General features: G+C 40.3%; 2 protein-coding genes across 2 annotated transcripts; one reads left to right on the forward strand and one right to left on the reverse strand.

Moving 5' to 3' along the window:
* Positions 1-858: 858 nt before the first annotated feature.
* Positions 859-4,788, forward strand: LOC140244160 (GPI mannosyltransferase 4-like). The gene is made up of 3 exons (XM_072323790.1): positions 859-930; positions 1,773-1,927; positions 2,868-4,788. Exons 2-3 carry the CDS (start codon positions 1,807-1,809, stop codon positions 4,592-4,594), a joined length of 1,848 nt encoding a protein of 615 aa, XP_072179891.1. The 5' UTR covers positions 859-930; positions 1,773-1,806; the 3' UTR covers positions 4,595-4,788.
* A 3,110-nt stretch (positions 4,789-7,898) lies between these two features.
* On the reverse strand, positions 7,899-19,899 carry LOC140244149 (mitochondrial chaperone BCS1-like). Its single transcript, XM_072323779.1, has 8 exons — positions 19,760-19,899; positions 18,147-18,575; positions 17,295-17,434; positions 15,708-15,902; positions 14,366-14,429; positions 13,504-13,673; positions 12,530-12,641; positions 7,899-10,488 (listed from the first exon to the last, which is right to left on the reverse strand). Exons 2-8 carry the CDS (start codon positions 18,464-18,466, stop codon positions 10,233-10,235), a joined length of 1,257 nt encoding a protein of 418 aa, XP_072179880.1. The 5' UTR covers positions 18,467-18,575; positions 19,760-19,899; the 3' UTR covers positions 7,899-10,232.
* Positions 19,900-20,515: the final 616 nt, after the last annotated feature.

A 20,515-nucleotide genomic window follows, 5' to 3' on the forward strand; every position in this document is an offset into this window, starting at 1 on the left:
TTGTTCACCTTCCCTACTTTTAAAAGATAAGCGGTAGATATTGGTAAAGACATGCACAGGGATATAAATTGCACAAATAGTGCTGAAATAAAACTAAAAATTACTCCACTGGACATGTCTGCACAGTGGATCGTGACATACGAATTTAAAGCTATTCTTTAAAATTACAGGGCCTACCATATACCAGGAAAAGGTCTAAAATTGGCATTCCAGGAGGGTACATCAAACACTTTCATGATAGGATAGGCCCTATGATACAGGTCAGATTTACACTTTTGTGCATATTTCTGGACAGGGTTGACTTTTATTTGTAGGCCCTATGCACTATCTTTAGGTGAAGTTTTATTTCATTTGTCAAACAAAATGAGGCCTATATATCCATCATTACATTAGCATTCGAATGAATCATACCTTATGGAGATGAAGTATTTTGTCCGATAAAGTTGCAAAATGACAAAATTACTCTCAGCCAATCAGATGCAGGATCAGAAGGATCTCAGTAGCTTCTAACAGCTTGTCAGAAAAAAATATCCGACGTAAACGCTTCATGAAATGCCCCCCCCCCCCCCCCCGTTGTATAGTATGTTCATATGTTGTTTTTTCCCTACATTTATTTAGTTACGTGAATTCTATTTTCAAGTTGGTAAATACTAATAGTCTGATAAATAAAAATTGATTACCCTAGCTCGCACGCACGCCAGGCCGGTTGTTTGTAGAGCCCCGCCTACACCAATCGAGGTACCTGGGGATCGTGCGTGGAGCTGAGCCTGACGCTCGCGTGGGTTTAACACGCGCCCTCGTACGCAACTACGTACGGTATATCCACGCGCAGGTAGTCGACTGTTGACTACTCGTGCACGGTGATCGGTCACTAAGTTAGCGCATAGCGGCAGAATTAAACGCCTGAGCCTCTTCGTAAAGTACATGTAGGTAGGTAACGAGGTAATTCCTTCTTTGTGCAAGATTAACAGTTGTAGCAGACGTGTTGGACTATTGAAACTGTGTTTCCTTACCCAGAAACCTTCATGTTTATAGTCGTTACACGTGACATTGGTACAAGAGGACAAGAGCCTGATATGCAGCCCCATATATAGATCTTTGTGTTTGTGAAATTAAATTAAATTACTCGCCGTAATTTACAACGGCATCGCGGTCGTGTAATCTGCAATAACCGTTCTAATAATTATATGGGCCCGGCCAGGCTAGCTACAGGGCCGTTGCGTTGGGATGTGAAGAGAAAAATGTTGGCCAAAATACTGATAAAAAAGACCAAAAAAAAAAAAAGAAGAAAAGAGAGAGAGAATATTTTCGCTGTCAAGTCTGTCTGCAGTCTGGCTTCACTTGTCTTGAAGAGTTCAAGTTCATGATGATCATGTGCTCCCTTGACTTGGAGGGGAGGGGTGGTGATGGAGCCAGGGCCGCACCTCAACCGTACCCGTACTCTTTCGCCAACTTGATTTTCACATGAGATACCAGTATTCTTTGGGACCTAGAGTCTAGATCTAGACAGACGGCCTGATAATCATGATAATGTGAGAATTTTCTCTGGTCATGAAATCAATCAACTGTGACTTCAGAATTAACAGTTTTGTTTGATTTTAATAATTATCGGTTGACTTTTTTGGGAGGGGGTGGGGATTATGATGGGGGGGGGGGGGTCATTGGTCTGTATGTTTATGGCACCAACTGGAATTATGTATCAAGAGTCTTGCCTATGTATAAATCTGGTCTACAAGCTTTCCCTGTGCCACCTGTTATGTAATTTTGCACAGTGTCTGGCAGGTCGGTGGTTTTGAACAGTGCACAATGACGGGATCTTACAAGCTTTGGGGTGCCCTGGTGTTGCTGCGGTTTGTTTGGTGCCTCTGGCCACAGATGGGCTATGTCGACCCAGCTGAATTTTTTGAAGGAACCAACACTCTAGCAGGTGAGTGGCATTGCAGTTCCTTGTTTTTTGCAAAGTTCACACAACTGAGTGCACACCAAAAAATACAGAATGCAAAGATTTCCCATAGATGTTTTGTGAATACAAGCAAAAAAAAAAACAAACAAAACTCATCTGCGAAAATAACAAACAATTAGTGTGAGTTGATGTTTGATGAAATTGCCCTAGCATGAAAAATTAATCAAGCAAAAGTTCCCACTTTTATATTATCCAGATACTTACTTCACCTTTATATTTTATTCTATTACACACGGGACATCTTCACATGAGTACAGGGAAGGAATTTCATGTTTGTTTTCTTTAAAATGTACCTAGTTATTCTAGTTTTGATATTATTTAGGCACTGGCAGTCTTGACTAAAATGACAAGAGTCTTTGTTGCATTGACTGGAGAGTTACTCCTGTTTTATAGTCACTATGGTCAGCTTATGTTGGAAAGGGAAGCTCAGTGTAACAATTCATGGCAAAGATTGGATACTAGGAGATCCATGATATGTTGTTTTGTGGGGGGGGGGGGGGGGGGGCTTGTGTGTACTTATTAGATATTTCGGATTGCTCAAGATTTAATCAATATGATATACGAGTCAAATAATTCAATCTTGATCTTTGTACCTTCTCCAACAAGATCAACAGCAGCAGCAACAACAACAACAACAAATACACACACACAAATCAATTAGTGAAAACTATGCGTATGGAAGAGTTGGCTAGAATCGAAATGACAAGCTTGTAGATCCACGAATCAAGTGCTTTTCTAATGCAGACCATAGTGTCCAAGTGAAAAGGTCATTATCACCACTTTTGGTTCGGCTTCAACGTTTTATATGCTCTTGATTGATAAGCAAGATTATAGATCATTAATTCTATGACCTTTTTTTTCATATTTCTGTGTGTATTTGTTTTTTTTTTTCTTTGCCATTCAGCTCGAATATTTGGGTTTGACAGTCCTCCAGCTTCTGGCTATGAGGAGAGTAAGCCTCAAACCACGATATTCTTCCCATACATCACGGCGGGACTGGGTTTCCACCTTCTCAAAGGACTGAGTGGACTTGGTCTAGTGCAGATCACAGCTTATAGTCTCATCGTTGCACCACGCCTGATAATGGCAGTTGTGTCTCTTGTAAGTGATGCCTGTCTCTACAAAACATGCCAGATCCTAGACCTCGATGCAGCGACTTGCCTCACTATCTTTGGGAGCTCATTCGTGACACTCGTCTTCCTCACCCGAAACATGACCCACGTCATCAGTGTGTCCACGTTTGCCCTGTTGCTGCTGCTGGTCATTGATTCGCGTAGGAGCCAATTTGTGCGTCAGACAGATGGCAAAGGAAAGGAAGCCCCTGTGCAGAATCCTAATCATGGCTTCTGGCTAGGCGTGTTCGTTCTGGAAGGCACGTTTAATCATCCATCCTTCTTCATATTCGCACTCATTCCAATGGTGTTCTGGCTGACCGGCTCAGCATCACAGTTTGGAGTGACGGCACTGCACACTATCCTCTCAAACATTGTCTCCTTGCTGCCAGGAGTTGTTACCATGGCAACCTTCCTTTTGCTGATGGACTCTGTTTTCTACGGAAGCCTTGATGCAGAGATCCTCCTTGACCACAAGCTGTTGCTTAAAAATCTCAACATGGATCTGTTTAACAACTTGACTGTGGCCCCCTTCAATTTCTTAAAACTCAACTGCTTTGATGCTGTGTTTGAGATCAAACCAAAGACGACACACCTGCTGTTTAACCTGCCTCTACTCTTCTTCCCCCTCGTGCTAAGTTTTCTGTCTGAAGTTTACCAGGTGTACAGCGGGCAAGAAAGTGAGGACAGAGACTCAATAACGTCCTCAACAAGTCGAGCATTTCTAGTCCTTTCATTCACAACCCCTCTCCTTGTGTTCTCACTGTTCCCTGTCCAGGATCCAAAGCTTCTTTTGCCTCTACTGATACCATTAGTTCTCCTCTATGCAAATTATGTTGTCTTTCCTGTTACTGGTATGCCCAATGTCCCATGGATTGTGTGGAACGCTCTTTTTAGTGTGGTGTTTGGCTGCATGCTCCAGGGTGGCGTTGTACCAGCCCTAGGAGAAATCCGATCCATGGTAACAGCACCAGTAGGGCAGCATCCTTCCTCCTATTACTTTGTCTTCTACCACACCCCTCCTCCTCCCCAATACCTCCTGGCTATGCAAGGGGGGAAGGACATCACTGGTGACAGCAGCGCAGCCGCCAATCTGACGCACCGGTTTGAAATCCTGGACATGGGGGATGCGGGTCGCACCACGCTTCATCAGACCATCAACAAGCTCATCAGTGACACTGCCACACCGGTGGATGCACCATTCAAGAAGGAGGTGTATGTGTTCGCCCCAGCGTCCCACGATGTGCTGTTCTGTCGGATCAACATCAAATTCACGTACCGATTCGCGAAGGCGTTCAGCCCACACATCAGCTTGGATAGTCCTCCTCACCTGTTTCCCGATTACTCCTGTAGCGCCGAGAAGCACCGGAGTTACAGGAACATGGGTCTGCGGGAGCGCATCCCGGCTCTCTTTTCTCTCAACATGTACCGGGTAGATGTAGTGCGCCACGTTTCTGGACAGGAGGCAGTTGCATTCCAAGAGGCTCAGAAGAAGGCCAGGCCTTCCTTTAATCAGTGATGTCCTCTCCTTTTTCCTTCCTCTTTATTTTTTTTTTCCATATTGGTAGCCTTTTTAGTTTGACTTTGGGAATGTAAAGGATATCATAGTAACTTTTGGCAGAGAGCTACCTCAGATGTGACATTATCATAATTGAGGAGAATTTTAGTTTCTCCCCCCCCCCCCCTCAAAAAAAAAAAAAAAATAGAAGATAGAGAGAGAGAAAAAAAAAAAAAACATCCACTGGCCATATTGTCTTCCATGACAATCAGTTCAGCACGGGTTTTGCTTATGTTAAAAATTGTATGTTTCTGGAACTACCTCATTGTAATTCAGTAATTTTTAGTAAGGAGAGGCAAATGAGGTTTATTTTTAAAAAAAGAAAAAAAGAAGGAAAATACCATGGATTTGAAATAAGACACAGGAGCTTTCATTTTGAAATTGAAGCAAGTTAAATGTGGCTGAAATGTATGGAAATACAGTGCACTCCCTTTATAACGAACATGGTTATAACGAAATTCCAGTTACAACGAAATAAAAATTCAGGCCGCAATATTATCCGTTCTATGCTTTTTTCTTGTTTATTTGTTCGGTTATAACAAAATTTCGATATAACAAAAGAAAAATACTGGTCCCAAGGACTTCGTTATAATGGGAGTCCACTGTATATGAGAATTTGGTTTGTTGATGTCGTGCATACTGTAGTTAAGAAGCTTTAGTGGGTCAGTGGATAAGACCACAGACTGCCAGTCACAGGGTCCTTGGTTCAAGTCCCCTGGCTGCAGCGGTTGTGCCCCTTGGAAGGGCACTTTATCCGCATTGCCTGTGTCCTTTATAGGGAACTTAGAACTATTGGTCGTATGGTTGCTTGCTAAAAGCATTCATTGCTTTATTAGCTGCAATGTAAAATTAGCAATGTTAAATTGTTAGATCAATTAATCATTGATCCATATTGCCTACAGTGCACTCCCATTTTAACAAACACGGTTACGAAGAAAATCTTATTACAACAAAGTAAAAATTTAGGTTCCAAAATTATCATCTACGCATCTTTCTATACTTGACTGTTCAGCTGTAACAAGATTTCGATATAACATCGGACGACTTCATGACAATGGGAGTGTACTGTACAATGAAAAGTTTATAAGAGGAGTTGTAACACAGTTTACTTGCTATCTGATCTGTACAGATTCACAAGTTCACGGAGTTGTACACTGTCTCTTTGGCTGTGCTTGTGTTGTTAACAACTACCTAGGTTAATGATGGGTAGAGATTTCCTTCAACCTCTCTTCAAATGCTAACTGCCATCGTGTTTGTTTATAAATACAATTTATCTTTCAAAATATTTACTGTCAGCATATCAAATATGAGCAAGTTACTAGTATGTATAATCATGTATAGTTGATAACAGTCTGATATAATCTAATATTTGGGGGTGAAAGGTCAAGTGCCAGGTTGGGAAAGCTTAACTGCATTTTGTTTGTTTTGTGTTCTGTTTGTAGTCTGCTGCTGATACACTGTATGTGTTCATTGTAGTTGATTGTAAAATATTGTTTTTCCTGTGTGACATGTGAGGATTATCCAGTCTAAAGCAGACTTTAAAAGTGCTATTTCATTATTTCACCTGATTTCACCTTGATAATCATCCACTTATAGCTGAACTTTCTCTTTAAAATGTCTAGCCTTGAGTAGAATGTATAGTTTTGATCACATGTATCACAGAGTACATGTATTATGAAAGTACAAATCCCCTGGCTCTGCAACCACCCCACACGATATGTGTCAGTCTGGCAGAATGCCAATCATCAAGTTTTCAGTTCCTGTTGGTACAAAATATTTCCCTTTTGTCTCCATAATCAAGAACGCATTTTGAATTCAATTTTTGAACAGTGAGATTAGAAATTGATTTAAAATGCTTGTACAATAGTACATCATGTGTTCATCCTTTTTTTTTTCAATGGTGAAAACTAGGGAAAATGGTATCTTCCATTGTTAAGTTACTGTAAAAGTGGAAATTTTCATGCATTTCATGCAACATGAAACTAGCACAAATATAACAGCATGCAATTTTTTTACTTATTATATGTAATACTACCGTACCATTTTACATTTTGATTTGGAATTGAAAACACAGGAAGTTCATCTTACCTGGTGCAAAACTTGTGTGAAAATTTTTGCTTTTACAGTATTAATGGCAAAATGGAATGTTGGCAATTTGGGGAAAAAAATACACTGTGTATTTGAAAAGAAATTTCAGGGACACTGAAATAAAGACAGTACTCTTCATTTCATTGAAGGCACCCTATGGTGAAGTTATTATCCTTTTGTATACTGTACCTTGTTTGTGATGTCAGGCATTCCATGGTTTAAAAGAATCCATTGCTTTATTGATACACGCATAGTCCTTATGTGGTCTGTATGTCGAACCTTTGTCTGATGACTGTGTGTGTGTTATCAGTCAAACCTGTCTATAGCGGCCACTCAAGGGAGATGAATACAGTGGCCGTTGGAGACAGGTAGCCGCTATAGACAGGGTCATTAATATGCTTTTCTCTTGAGGGAATTGTGTTTAGTGGTCACGTACAGCAGATGGGTGCTATAGACAGTGGTCATAATAGATGGGTTTTACTGTATTTGATTGCATACATGCTAGTTTGAGAAGATTCTTACAGAAGAAAAAAAAAATTATTAAATATAACATTCTCTGGTGGCAGCAGCACGTTGAACATCATTCCAGAAAAATGTGCTTCTTTTTTTTTTTTTTTTTTTTTTTAAAGCAAAACAAGGTTGTCAGTGTTATTTGGAGTGGGCTGTCTTGGATTTTCATTTTTTTTTTTTTTTTTTTTTTTTTTTTTTAGATGCAAAGGAATAGGCAGGTGGTGTAGAAGGGAGCCATGGAATACAAAATGTAGTACATGTATACAGATGATACACATCATTGAGGGCATTAGTAAGAATTACCCTCACAAGGTACCTTTGAAATGTGTCAAACACATTTGGACTGTTTCAAAGGTACACTGTACTGGGTTTGGATAATTATACTATTGTTTAAACTAAATGGTATTATTTGCTGAATAAAATGATGATGCAAATCCTTCTCATTTGATAAAATTCAACTGCACGGCAACCATTTTGACAAGCAAACGAAACGAGGCCTACCATGCACTGCGATATGAAGGTGCTAATGAAAAATCATAACAACAATAACAATAACAATAATAATGATAATAATAATAATAATTATTATTATTATTTTTTTTTTATTATTATTAATATTATTATTACTACTACTACTACTACTATTGACGTGATTATTATTAAAGTCAAGAGTTACTACCAATCTCTTCATCTCAAATTCATAATAACTCCCATCTTTGGGGTTTTTTTTTTCTTATCTTTTATTCGCAGACCTACCAAATCTCGTGCATTGGGTGTGACAGTTATGCCTTAGGAGTCTTTCTCACGCAAACATGCCCAACAAGCTATTTCTCACACCCACAAAAAAAAAAGAAAAAAAAAAAGACAGACAAAAACAAATGTTCAACCAAAATAGCGACATTTTGGGACGATCTTATTTTTTTCAGTACAGCCGTATAAGCAAAATATCATATTCAGTATTCACCAGACTGCATGATTTACAGCTAACAAATGGTAAAGGTCCTTACCGTGGGAGGGATAGCATATAATCTTGGCAGGGATGAAGCTATTTTCTTTGCTGTTACGCTAAATGACTGATGCGGCAAACTTATCTTTGCTAAGCAATACGTCTGATGCAGGGAGGCTACGAACAATTGAAGCATCCACCACCTACATCCATTCATCTTGCTTTCGTCATTTCTTATTATCGACTGAACCGGTGACAGCTTTTCGTATGAGAACTACCACCAATTCATAGTCGATAATAAGAAAATAATGACTAAAGCAACACAAGTGAATATAACACAAGCAGTGGATGTTTGCTGTGTTCATAGTCTTACCGCATCAGACGTATTGTTCATGAAAGATGACTGTCTCGCGGCATCGGACGTTTAGCGTACCAGCAAAGACAGTATTATAGCTGCATCTGCCCAGATTATTGGGCTACAGGACAAACAGCACCCCTCCCCCCAACCAATCTCGTGCCTACAGGTAGATTCTCTCTGTTCCTGGCAATCTCAGTACACATGAATTGACAGATTGATGATGAAAAAGTGCACCAATGTCATGGAATGTGCATATGAGGCACAAGGGTAGGCAAAGACCTAAAGTTCAAATTCATGAAATTCTTCCATCGAGATGTTTTCATTGCAACTGATTAACAAATTGCCTTACATCAACGTAAATAAGCCCTGAATTGATCGCAATTCAGTGCTTATTTACATTGATGTAGGGCAATTTGTTAATCAGATGCAAAGACTACAGTTGTGATCAACGCTTCCTTCAAGATGAAGAAATTGAGATCTTCCAGTGTAGTAAACTGCCTATGATATTACGATGGAACCTGATGACAAGCACTCTATACATTGATAAACCCATGAGCATGATTATCTTCTTTTTTTTTTTCATTTTTAATTACACAAACTTCAACAGCTTTACCTTTGCTATCAAAGTGTGGATAATGTCTGTGCATATAGTTCAGAAGCCACATTGCCAGCATTGATTTTTAGAATTTAGGACACCAGAAAACATGATATGGGTAAACATTTATGTTATGAAGACAGAAAAATTTAACCTCAATTTAATTTTCAGATGACAGCAAAACTCAATAGCCAATATTCACGAAGGTGGTTTAAATTTAGTACATGGCTCATGCAAATTTCTCTCCGCATAAATGTGTCTGACAGATCACACCCAACAACAGACCTTTCCCATGACAACCATGCGATGCTACATGCTTATGTGATGTACGCCTTTTTCATGCTATTTTTAGTACATGAACTACATCTAGACCATGGTTTTGGATTAAACCACCTTTGGATTAAACCACCTTCATGAGCTTCATCTGTTTATCAGTTCCAATCAGAGACTAATGCACTTAAACCATAGTTGCTCTGTGTCTGCACTGCCAGAGATGGCATTCTTGCTGGCCAGCTAGACTGTAACATACTGGTGCTAATGTTGCTGCTATTGATTTGGGCATCTACAATTAGTTTTGGATTGACAGCCAGATTTTATTCAGCGGTTGACACACATCACATGCCACTAGTCAACGTAGAAATCACAATTACCTTTGTCACATAGTCGCATACTAACTTCACCACATAAAACAGGCTTTCTGAAGGTACTTTGCTTCAACCATCCAGCCATGTCAAGTAACACAGATTTAAAATTTTTCACGAGGAGCTGAATTTCATTATTCTCATGCTATGTCACATGACATCAACCAGCTCTGTCTCATGACATAACCTACCATCTCACAAGAGATTGGAGCTCTGGAGATCCTATTCTCCCATCATGCCATGTAATGTCAACACAGCAATATCTGAACAAGCTTCATCTTCCACTCCATCCATAACAAGATGGCAACTTGGTATTCCAGAGGAGATTCTCCACCTTGACATTACACCATGCGACACAACATCCACTCAGTATTTCTCTAGAGATTCTCTGCTGTCAATTTTATGCCACGTCATGTTCGTCAGTTCCTGTCCTCTGTGCTCAAGGCACAGACATCACATCATCACCGTTTCCACAGATCGTCCAGGTGTTCGATGACTGCAAGTCCGTCGTTCTTGTGTACCATGAAGAAGCCCTGGACAGCAGCGATGCTGATCGGCCGATTGCGTGACAGCGCCCTCGCGGCAAACTCCTCGGCGTGGTCGGCTGCAAGCTCCGGGTAGAAACGTGAGTACATCTGGACCAGCTGGTGTTCTGTGGCATGACCAATCAGCTGCTTGAGGTCCACTCGGCCGGGACGAATGAGAGCTGGGTCCAGTCTGAGGATCACAGACAGAGATCAAAGGCATTATTTACCATTTGCAAATAAAACAAAAACCCCAGTTTTAGTGTTTCAAAATAGTTCTAAAATGTAAGGGATAGAAACAACTAATGTAAAAATTGTAATTAGTATAATCAATGTTAACCCGTTGAGGATGAGTCCCGAGTATACTCGGGCAGGTGTCTATGGGAAATGCGTGCTGTAGCAAAATCAAACCGTCCTCAACTTCAGGTTTTTATCTTTTTTTTTTTGGGGTGAGATAGTGAGAAATCTCTTCTGAAATATGAAAGAGCGTGTAATTCCAAGAGGGATTCAATGTTTATTTGATGAAAATTGGTTTTGAAATGGCCGAGATATCCAAAACAGAGAGCGATCCTGATAAAGTATGGGACCCACACTTTATTACAATGATTTCGTTTTACTTGTTTTTGGATGTTTCAGCTATTCCAAACCCAATTTTTATCAAATAAAGTTTGAATTCCTCTTAAAATGGTATGCTTTGTACTATTCATAAGTGTTTTCTCGGTATCTCGCAAAAAAGTTAGAGCCCAATTTTCATCTCCACCAACACTGTACCATCCCTTTAAGCAAAGTATTGTTAAATATACAAAATGTGAATAATAGTAAATTATGGTTTATTGAGAAAAGTGGCGATATCTCCTTATATCATATGATAGGTCATGCAGGATGTTTTGAGATTCAACTGACCGACTCATATGCATCAAATGTGTAACTCAAACATTTTTAAAATCACTGCTCACAATGGTTAACGATGCCTTTAAAGAAAATGAGATTAAAATTTTTATGAGTGAGAGGACAACAGATGTTCCTCTTCTTGATCTAGAAACTTTGAAACTCTACCAAAAGGATTAGACAAAGGCTTAATTGGTACTCACAGTGAAGTACAAACATGTTTTGACAGGAGAAAAGGGCTATCAGTCTGAAAGACTCTAGCACTGGTTACCATCAAGGAAGGGGAAGGGAGGGGCATGTCCATTTGAATGGGCAACCAATTTGAATAAAAGAGTAAGAGTGGATCATTCCTTTGATGTGACACTGGGCTGGTTTGACAATATCTACGATCTCTTAAATCGCTCCGGCAAATTGTGAGGCAATTACATTATCAACTCACTCATTTGCATACTGACTGTGAAAGAACTGATTTTTGAAAATTAGCAAAAGTTCACACTTTCATAATGTTCCTCATTTTTATTTGATTTTGATCAAATTTTCACCATTGTGCTTTTAGAATTTTCCTCTTTCTTTTCACACTAACTTTTAGCTGGTCTGGAATTGCCCTTTAAATCTTATTTCATGTTTGAAATCAGTTCATGCATTGCCATCAGCTCTCGAATGTCATGACAGAGCAAATGGCATTCATAACGAGAGCACAAGTGGATGTACAGGTGACTCTCATTATACTCAAGTCCTCGGGGTCAGCAGTTTTCTTTCATCATATTCAAAATTTTCCTACAGCTGAACAGTTAAGTATTTTAAGATAAATACAGTGGACTTCCATTACAACGAAGTCCTCAGGACTGGCAGTTTTCTTTCATTATACCAAAATTTCATATAACTAAATGAATAAACAATAAAAAATATAGATCGGATGGTGTTGCAGTCTGAATTTCTACCTCGTTGTAACCAGAATTTGGTTACAACTGTGTTCCTTATAACAGGAGTGCACTGTAGATGACAAGTTTGGAACCTGAACTTCTACCTCATTGTACGGAGGATTTCGTTATAACCGTGTTCCATTACGGTTACATACAGTGCAGAGGTGCACTGTAATATGCTACTAGCTAGTTTAATCTACCATCAATTGCTTACTGCAATTGCTTATTGCACACATACAAAAAAAAAGCCTTTAATTTGAGCATCATGGTACACTGTAACTCTACTCCCCTAATCCAAGGTGACTCCATGCAAACTTGGTATACTCAATATTGATAGAAAATTGAAAGAATCCTTCCGATGCATATGGTACACTGTGCTAACAAAAATTTTGTTGGACTGGGTGTTTTTAGGGTTCCACTGACCTCTCGAGGTAGTTTGTGGTCATGAAGACTATTCTGGCCTCAGTCGATGCCACACCATCCAGTGTATTCAACAAACCACTCAGTGTAACTCGGCTCATTCCCTGGTAGCGAGCTGAGAAATGAAAATCAAATATGCTCTCATGACACAAAATGTGACTGCTGTTGAATGCAAACAAAGCTTTCATATCTTCTAACAGTAAAAGGGAAATTCTATTCTGATCATTATTTTGGTTCGTATGAAAACAGGAAAAAAAAAATCAGAGTAGAATTTGGTGTAAAAATAGGGTGAATAAAAAGATTATGAATTGTAAAGTTAGAGTGTAAGACAAAATGGCAGCACTACGTAACCCAGGTGTTGAGCAGCTCTTCATTCATTTTGTACACAAAATTTCACAAAATGTTGTTTTTGTCTCATATTTTGGCACAGACAGAAATTATTCACTCAGGAGGGTACACAATAAACATATTACTCTTATGATATACCAAGAACAAGTACAACAACAGTTTTTATTAAGAGAAAATGAAAATTAGTGAATTTTTGTGTGCAGAATCTGAATGAAGAGCTGCTCCATGCCTACATCACACAGAGTTGCCACTTTGTCTTATTTGCAAAACTTTATAAGTCATTACTTTTTTAAGTGTCCGATGTCTCCCCCAGTTTTCAGAGATCTATCTGATTTTTCGGTTTTCATACAAAGCAACACAATATCAGGATGGGATTTTCCTCTAAACCAATGCTGCATACTGGCACTAATCCAACAGTCCCTGACCAATAAATATCACTGTCAGACCAGTAACTTTTTCAGGAATGGACCTGTAAAAAGATGAAAAAACTGACTGCCTACTGGTCCGACCAAATGAGTCAGTGTGCAGCCCTGTCTAAACAATCCATAATAGCCATATCAGCTTTGATTCTGTATACCATTTAGCTAAAACGAAAGTAAATTGAAATGTAGAGTCTGGTCAGTGCTTACGGTCTTCAGCCTCTTCCCTGCTGATGAATGCAGCGTCGATGTCCTCTAGAAGGATGATACTCTGCTGGGGAGCGACGTTCATGAGGTGGTTGAGGCGGTCGTCGGAGAGGCTTCGCTCGCTGAGGTTCATCATACAGATGCTGTACTGCAACTCGCCTGCCAGGGCCATGCTGGCATATGGAAGTATCACACAGAAACAGAATTATCATCAGGAAACATTATAAAGTCTACTGCAACAACCCAAAATGCCTGTACCTTTCACAAGGCCTTAATATGATAAGCAAAATTTTCAAGCAACAAATTGCATGGTGACACAAAGTTGAGTTGAGATAACAAAAATGTCAACATTGATTATTTTGAGTGCACTTAAAATAAGATACACTTCTCTACATGTCACAACCTCAGCAAAGAATGGGTAGTCCACATGTAACATCAAATCTGGCTGAGAAATAGCAGACGAACTGTACACTGTAAGGTAAAAGTACCTTTCATCATAAATATCTATAAAAATACTAACTTGTTGATGAGAACACCACTAAATAACGCAGTCTATGAGAAGAATTTATCAAAGTGTTTTATTCTTGTATATTTCGTGAGTCGACTGATATTTGCAGAATTAACTCCTTGGAAAGAAATCACTAACTCCTGTCCTATATACTTATATCTTATTCCATCATTGTGCTTCTTAACCTGTTGAGGATAGACTGATTTTGCTACAACCCGCATTTTCCATACACACTTGCCCGAGTATACCCAGGATTCGTCCTCAATGTTTTAATGACAAATTCAACCACTTATAAAATTGTTTAATAGGTCTGGCGTATGCAGTACTTGTTAGCTTTCAAACATAGAAGATACTAACATGAAACTACTTTTACCACAGCCAGGAGGTCCATAGAGGAGATACCCTCTTCTATATGGGATTCCTGCAGCAAAAAAAGAAAAAGAAAAAAAAATATAGATAAGAAATAGTAAATACACATCAACAGATAAACTAGGACCCCATTTACAGTGCAGGGCTGGGCCGAGCCCAGGCCGAGCCCAGGCATTGTAGTACTCGGCCCCGCAATTTTGTCTGTTTACAGTGGAGGGCTTGGCCCGGGCTTCAATTCAAACCTTTTAATATTTTGTCGTAGTGGCGCTCTGCTTGTAAACAAACAATGATTATTGGGAACGCGCCGATCGCAGTTTGGTACCACATTTCGCCCAGTTTGTGTTTACAGTGAGAAAAGGCCAGGCCGAGCCCGGGCTGAGCCCGGGCCAAGACTACCTCCAGAGCTTGGCCAAATGCGCGGCCGTTTTTGGTACTGCATTTGGCCTTTTGAGCGTTTACAGTGAAAGGAAGGCTGGGCCGAGTCCGGCCTTTTCACTCACTGTAAACGGGGTCTAGGTTTACTTCCACACACTGAGTTCTACTAACAACAGCAAAGTGACTGCATATCCCTATGCTAGAGACGGTAAAGAAACAATTTGTGCCAAACATCTATGCCAGAATGCACAAAAGCAGTTTAAATCAAATCCAAGGTTTAAATTAAGTCCATGGACTAAAACAAGGGGGAAATAAGCATATCTTTTTAATACAAGCGAGTATAGTAATGAGTGTTTATCATTGGATGTCTGTTGATGTATGCATCAATGACACATAGATTCCACACAAACAAAATTTGCATAATTCAAAGACTTAATACAAAACTACTTTTGTAAATACAGGCCTTGAAGTGCAGCACAATCATTATAACCACAGAAATTAAAGTGGTAAAAAACACGGTAAAGAATGTAGTAGCATAACATCCCTTTGCAATATGCTGTATTTTCTTCATAATTTCAGTACTCCCTGATCCCTTCTTAGCACTTTGAATGGCTTCTGGAAAGCATTTCCATTGAACTTACAGCACATGCTCTCTGAGTTGTAACGTGCAGTCAGTATTGCTGTCTTACGCAAAAGTGACAAACTTTTCCACCATTCGTACAATGTCAACAAACATGCGCAACTCATAGAAATATTAAACATTGTTACAAGAGGTACGAGTACATGATAAAAAATTTCTTGCAGTTAGTAAAGCAACTGTGTAACACACTCCCTCATCCATTTGTTTCTCTGACGTCATGTCCATCTTGATCACCTGGTAGTAAATATGCTAACTATTAATCTCCTTTTCATTTTGTATATGGGCTAGTAAGAAACTAAGTGCCTTCACCCTCACCTCGGTCAAAATACCACTTGGGGTTGTTGATGAACTCCTTCACATCTGTTAGGATGCTGTCCGAGATGCCGCGGTCGAGGATGACAGAGTTGATGGGCCGTCTCTTTCGAGGGTACCCAAACTGTCTCCATTCTGCTCCCATCGCTGTGTACATGATGGTCTTACCTTCTTGCTTCTGGAGAGCCATCTCTCTAGCTGGGGCAAGAAAAAAAAAAAGGAAGGACACAATAAAAAAATAGGAAGAGTTACATACAGGTAAAAAGTAACATCGTCATGGTCTGTGGTTTGCATCTTTCACAATTAACTTTTCCATCACTGAAGCAACTTTTGAATACACAATGTCAAAAGTGAACTGATGGAGATTATTATTCATGCAGTCGAAGTGTATCCTCCAAATTATTATAATCGGAAAACTGGATTTGAACTCTGGTCATGCGATGTTTCATCAATTAACAATCACCCTTTCCTGGCATCTTTCCTGTGGAAGAATGGTTCTCATATGTGTGAAGTTGCGCAGGAAGTTCTTGCACTAACGCACTTTCAGTGCTTGAAAGACGGCTCGGAAAGGGAACACACACCTCCAAGAGACTAATTATTCCTTTAACACCACGGACCTAGTTGCACTTTACAGAAAGGCACATTAGTTTGAGTGAGATGTCGAAGAATCCATTTGGGAACGAGTGGATGAACCCAGTCTCAACAGAAAGCAGGGCCTTCGTCTCAACCTATCACTTGCCTGAAACCTGGCAATCCGAGGGATTCTGAGCCGTCTTTCAAGCACGGAAAGTGTAACAGTGCATGAACTTCCAGCACAATTTCACACCTATAAAGGTCATTCTTCCACTGGAACAGATAGCAGAAGAAACTGAATGTTGATTGTTGAAATGTCGCACGATGCGAGTTCAAATCTATCTTTCTGATCCATAAGGATGTGGAAATATTAATGGTACTTTCAGATGGTACTTCAAAGGGGGTCAAAGAATCAAATCTGCTTAACAATGAGAACATTCTAGCAAGAAACATGAAAAGGTTAATCTCTGATTAATACACAGAGTTCCATGGCAGGGTTCGACACTACTTGTTTTTTTTTCTCTGGTGGTCTACTCAGGCACCAGAAAGCTTAAAGGTGAAATATTGGTGGCCCCCAAAAGAAATGTACTGGCCCAAACTAAAAAGAAACATAACAATACACTTTGAATCTTAGTTGCCCGATTGGGCCAGCAATACTATTACTAATATATCAATAGTGCATACAATTAACTATTTATACCCGCCAGTCAAATATCTCTCAAGACATCCTATGAGACTCATCTATTTTCATGTCTCTCTATCCAATTATCAATAGATAAAAAACATCTGTCTCGATCCCTCAACTATCCTTAATATTACCATCCTCCTTTCTTTTCTGATATCTGATATTTCTGATATTAGTCTTTCTCACTTGCATGCCTTTTTCACTAGAAAAACTGAATTCTGACTTGGCGTCAAAACAATTCTAATCTCAGTAAACACACAGTAGTCCTACAGAATGCAAGGTTAGAGATGATTGAGGACTTGAGAGTGTCAGCATGCAGTATCTCCTTCTACCTTGGTTGAGGATCTCATAGAAGAGCTCTTTGTTGCGCCCAACTGCTGTAAGAGTGACCGTCTCCCACGGCGTGCCCGAATGAAGATCAACCATCTGCTTCTCCCGATTTCTCTCGACAAAGATCCATGTGTTTTTATACCTGCCGGAGAAGGGGATGGACATCCACAGCATAGCAACCAAGATTGGAAGAAAAATATCTCACAGCTCTGTCGTTCACATTTTTCAGCCAACATAATTTCGTGACAAGATTAAGAAGTCTGCCCAAACAGTCGTGAATGTGGATAATGGTTTGGTTGTGATACTTGCAGACTTTTTCTGTCTGAAATCACTACAATTACTTCATTACAACTTACAAGGCCTGTACATCAGCAGTGTTTTCTGGAAGTTTTCTAAGAATTTACCATCTGCCTCATGGACTGTACTATTTCACCACTTTCTAGTATAATACACAACTTCAGGAAAACTTGAAAAGACTACCTTTTTTAAACAATGAAGTCTTCTGCTTTGAAAGTTGAAAAGAGTTTGCTTTTTCTTCTTTCTAGCATTTTACTACTTCAGCAAATGAAACCACAAAGCATTCTCATAAATAAAGTGATCTTTCTTGAATTACATGAATAAAATAAAAAATGCAACAGACTATCAATCAATAACAATAATCTGACTAAATATGGTCTCTAATCTTGTGCACATTGTCAAAAACTGAATCGAAGGTTTCAATGTGTTTACTCTCTAAATTGCCTTGAAAAACTATGCTGAGTCTATGTCCTTGAAGAACTATGGACCATGATGCTTTTAGGCAGGGAATCTACTTTTTTTCTTTTCTTTTTTTGATGAGTGAGGGATGTCTCTACCTGAGATAGTGATTCCCTGGACTGGGCACAAAGTCAAACTGGGTGTCGATCTTCCCGCTCTCACTCTGTGTGAAGGTGGTCTCCACGCTGAGGTGCTGGGCATGACGAGCGTTCTGCGTGATCCACTGAAGGAGCCAGTGGTAGCTCTTGTCCTTGCTCGGAACCTCCAAGGTCATCAAGAGGTGGCGCCGCGCTGCAATGCTGCCATACTGCATGCCCTTCTTGGCCACAGCCAGCAGCGCCCCAACTCCAACGAGACCGAATCCCGCCCCAAAGTATGGGTTGTCCTTTAGAGTGGCAACAAAGTCACTAACACCCATTCTGCATGTCAGATGTAATCCAAATTATCGGTATAAATGCTGATCCCCTCAGGTCAGCATTCATAGATGTGCAAAATTCTACAATGCTGTGAGCCTGCTGCCTGGATCTCTACAAACAGACAAATTAAACACATATAAAAGAAGGGAAAAGCACAGCAGCAAAACAATCAAACATACTATATCTAAGCCATTGGCGGATCAAGGAGGGGGCACACCAGGCGCACGCCCCCCTTTATTTATTTGTTTTTAAAACAAAAGAAACAAAAAGAAAAATGGAGGGGGGCACATGCGCCCCTCCCTTTAATTTTGTAAAGGCGCCCCATCTTTACAGAATTCCTGGATTCACCCCTGCAAGTTGAGAAACAACGAACATAACAATGCCAAGGTCAGAGTGCAAGTGTACATGAGATGTTGCACCAAGTCAGCACCGCCTAAAGGAGCGAAGCTTGAAGCAACTGAGTGGGGAGTGGGTGTGGGCTTGGGGATGTGCCCCCGCCAGCTGTAAATTTTGCGATCTGGTGCATACTGGCAAAAAACTTAAAACCTACCATATTTCTTTAGCACCTGAGTTTGTAGTATTTTGAAACCGACACCCCTATGATCATGCTCATGGCTAGACAGAAAGATCCGTCTGTCTGGAGGACTCTTTTATATTTTGCCATTAACACTGTCCTCCGTATACGGAGGGGATCCGTGAAGCCAGACGCAGTCTCCGCGGAACATTCCCCGACGGACAGATACACACTGATCTTTCGGTCAAGCTCATGGCATGCTGCTACAGCTAGAGGGATCTAGCCTAACAGTTAGCTGTAATCTGAATAGGGTCTACTCACTGAACAGTGCAGAGTGCACAGGAGGGCTGTAGACAAGAAAAGTGAAGTGTGGGCCCTGTGGGGTAGGGCGCCTATACGTTGTCAAAATTTTGTACGATACCTATCAGCATGATCAGTACCATCGCTGATCATTTGATCATAGCCCGACCGTGCGAAGCGCTGTCGCGACACTGGTAAACTTACAGTGCAGTGATAGGGCCTATAATGTAGAAAATATGTATTAGGCCCATATGTCATGATCATACTAACTAGCAAATTAGTTCTAACTGTTAGTAACTATTCATGCTAACTTAACTAGAAACAGACAGTCTGCTGAGTGACAGTAAATTATCCACCAGCACCAAGTGGGCCTCGCCCTCGCCTCGCTCGACAAGTTGTAATCAAAACTTAATTAATATGTAGATTAAAATCACACTTTATATTCCTTGTATTATGGTAAGAGTTAAGGCAAAATCGTTACCGTGGCTTCGACAAGAAACTCGTGCCGGAAACTCTATCGATGGGAAAGTTTTCATCGCACTCGGTTCAGCTGTGATGCGTTAAAAATGTGCTGTGGCTGTGTGGTCCTTCACCCTATACTAATCACGTGTAGGAAAGTGCAAAGGGCGCAGCCATGTTTGTCTCAGCCAGTTTTCTTCATTGTAACGTAAGTGGCGGCAAACACTGTTTTGGGTCGGACGAATTTTACTGAAGGACGAACGTTCATACTTCGGTACGTTTACTGTATGGGGGGGGGGGGGGGTGTTTCATCAACGTTTTGTCGGCGCTGACAAATTAAACGACAATAGTAACAGTCAGTGACCAGAGCATCTCAGCCAATCAAAACCAAGGATTTTGCTGAAATTGGTCAGCGCCGACAGTGGTCGGCGCTGACAAGCGTTAATGAAACACCCCCAGGTGCGTCGATGGCGGGGGGGGGGGGGGGGGAGGGCAGTAGCCCTCTTTCAATATTAACCCTTTCCCCGCTTGGTTCCCCTAGATTTAGTATGCATTTTTGGGATTGAAAATTTCCCAAATTCAATCAAGCAAGTGTTTACGAAATATCTTTTATTTGAATCCTAAAAATGCAGTTCAGCTCCCTCCTCTGAAAAACAGGGGCATCATGGGGGGAGGGGAGGTGGATAGTTGTCCCCACCCCCATGAAATTATGAGGGGAGCAAATATAAAATTTCCCGAAAAATAATTCTCGATATGTTGAAAATGTCTTGCTCTTTTC

The sequence above is a fragment of the Diadema setosum genome, chromosome 21, assembly GCF_964275005.1.
Source record: "Diadema setosum chromosome 21, eeDiaSeto1, whole genome shotgun sequence".
Lineage (NCBI taxonomy): Eukaryota > Metazoa > Echinodermata > Echinoidea > Diadematoida > Diadematidae > Diadema > Diadema setosum.

Coding starts and splice junctions, on each gene's coding strand:
- LOC140244149 (XM_072323779.1), bottom strand. CDS start 18,466: ATGGGTGTTAGTGACTTTGTTGCCACTCTAAAGGACAACCCATACTTT. Junction 12,642..13,503: donor CAGGGAAGAGGCTGAAGACC/GTAAGCACTGAC, acceptor TTCATTTCTCAG/CTCGCTACCAGGGAATGAGC. Junction 10,489..12,529: donor ACCACAAACTACCTCGAGAG/GTCAGTGGAACC, acceptor TGTGATCCTCAG/ACTGGACCCAGCTCTCATTC.
- LOC140244160 (XM_072323790.1), top strand. CDS start 1,807: ATGACGGGATCTTACAAGCTTTGGGGTGCCCTGGTGTTGCTGCGGTTT. Junction 1,928..2,867: donor AGGAACCAACACTCTAGCAG/GTGAGTGGCATT, acceptor TTTGCCATTCAG/CTCGAATATTTGGGTTTGAC.